General features: G+C 62.9%; 1 protein-coding gene across 1 annotated transcript; it reads right to left on the bottom strand.

The window, feature by feature from the left end:
- Positions 1-339: 339 nt before the first annotated feature.
- On the bottom strand, positions 340-1668 carry LOC130880724 (forkhead box protein D4-like). The gene has a single exon (XM_057779902.1). It carries the CDS (start codon positions 1666-1668, stop codon positions 340-342), a length of 1329 nt encoding a protein of 442 aa, XP_057635885.1.

The raw sequence follows: 1668 nt of genomic DNA, 5'->3' as shown, positions 1-1668 counted from the left end.
CTGTTCTGTTTTTTATTAACAACAAAACATCGCACTCACGTTCATAGTCCATAGGTCCCCTGGAAGTATGCAAATCGGAAACGCCGTGGAAGCCACAATTGAAGAGGACAAGACAAGGCGAGACCTGAAGCTCCCAGATTGCCCTGAGTTCGGGTCATCAAGAGAGCAGAACACAGTAGTAAAAGTTTGGCGGGACTTACTGCATGCTCCGCTGCTGGTTTTCCACGCACAAGTCTAGCAGGCAAGTGATGCAAACCTAGACAGCGAGTGGTTCCGCCCTACCTCTTGACTCCAGGTGTGCCAGGGTGAATCAGCCTGGAGACTGGGCTTGGACATTGTTTAAAATGCTGGCAAGGTCCCCTCTCTACCCGAAAAAGCGGCCAGAGTTGTCAGTCTGCAGTCCTCGGCGGCAGGTTGATGCTTCAGCAGCGCAGCAACAGCCGACAGGTGCCTGCCCAGCCTCGCGCCTTTACCTGGAGCGCAGGTCCTGGAACAGTGCTGCTGCTCCTGCTGAGGCTGCGGCTGCGGCTGCAACACTGTCCGGGCGGCGGCGGCGGACACTTGCAGCAAAGGAGAAACGGCTTGGGGGTGCAGCAGGCACGCTGGGTGCTGCAGCAGGTGGCAGTAGCTCCACGGAACCGAGGGCGGACTCTGCACAGTCCCAGTTCCTCCTCCTCTGACCCCCTGCATGATGCTCTCGATGGTGAACGAGGTACACCCACGTCCGGGCTGAGATCTCGCGTCTTCGTCCCCGCTCCAAGGCTGGGAACCCAGTGCAGGTGACAGGGCGGGGATGGCACAGGGTGCGGCCAGGTCCGCATCTTCCGCTTTTCTAGGCGCTTCGGCGTAGGCGGGGGTGGAGAGTAGCAGGTAGCGGAGAGGATGCGGGTGCAGCGGCAAGCCGGGGCGACTCCCGGGCTGGGCGGTGGGACGGGTTCCGAAGCCGGGCTGCGGCGAGGCAGAGTAGCGGAGCAGGAGGCTTGGGTGGGAGACGTGCAGGGTTGCGGGCAAAGCGGGTGGAGGCAAGGGACAGTGAGGGTGGCCTCCCGGGGGCGAGTGGTGGCGCTTGAAGCGCTTCCTGCGCCGGAGGAAGCTACCATTGTCGAACATGTCCTGGGAGGCGGGGTCCAGGCTCCAGTAGTTGCCCTTGCCCGGGTGGCCCGGTTCGCGGGGGATCTTGACGAAGCAGTCGTTGAGCGACAGGTTGTGGCGGATGCTATTCTGCCAGGCTGGGAACTTGCGGCGGTAATAGGGAAAGCGACCGCTGATGAAGGCGCAGATGCCACTGAGTGTCAGGCGCTTGTGCGGGCTCTGCAGGATGGCCATGGTGATGAGCGCGATGTAGGAGTACGGGGGCTTGGCGGGCTGCGGACCGTCCGTGGCGGCGGTTGCGGCTGTCCGCGGCGCTCGGAACTTGCGGACGAGCCCGGAGGAGTTGCTCAGGTCGCCGCGGTCCCCCGTGCTCCTCCGGGGAAGCGAGCGGGCCCCGGATCCCGGCAACTGTGGCTCCAGGCACATCTGGCTTATCGCCGCCTTTTCTTCCTCGTCCCCCGTCTGGTCTCCATCTTCCTCCTCTGCCAGCACGTCGATCTCGACCTCATCCCGGTCGGAGCTTAGGGGACTGGGCTGCGGAGTGGAGCAAAGGCGCCCAGCTCTTGCCAAGTTCAT

The sequence above is a fragment of the Chionomys nivalis genome, chromosome 8 (genome assembly GCF_950005125.1).
Source record: "Chionomys nivalis chromosome 8, mChiNiv1.1, whole genome shotgun sequence".
In the NCBI taxonomy this organism is placed as follows: Eukaryota; Metazoa; Chordata; class Mammalia; order Rodentia; family Cricetidae; genus Chionomys; species Chionomys nivalis.
The sequence above is the reverse complement of the archived record's forward strand: the minus strand, read 5'-3'. Positions and strand labels throughout refer to the sequence as shown.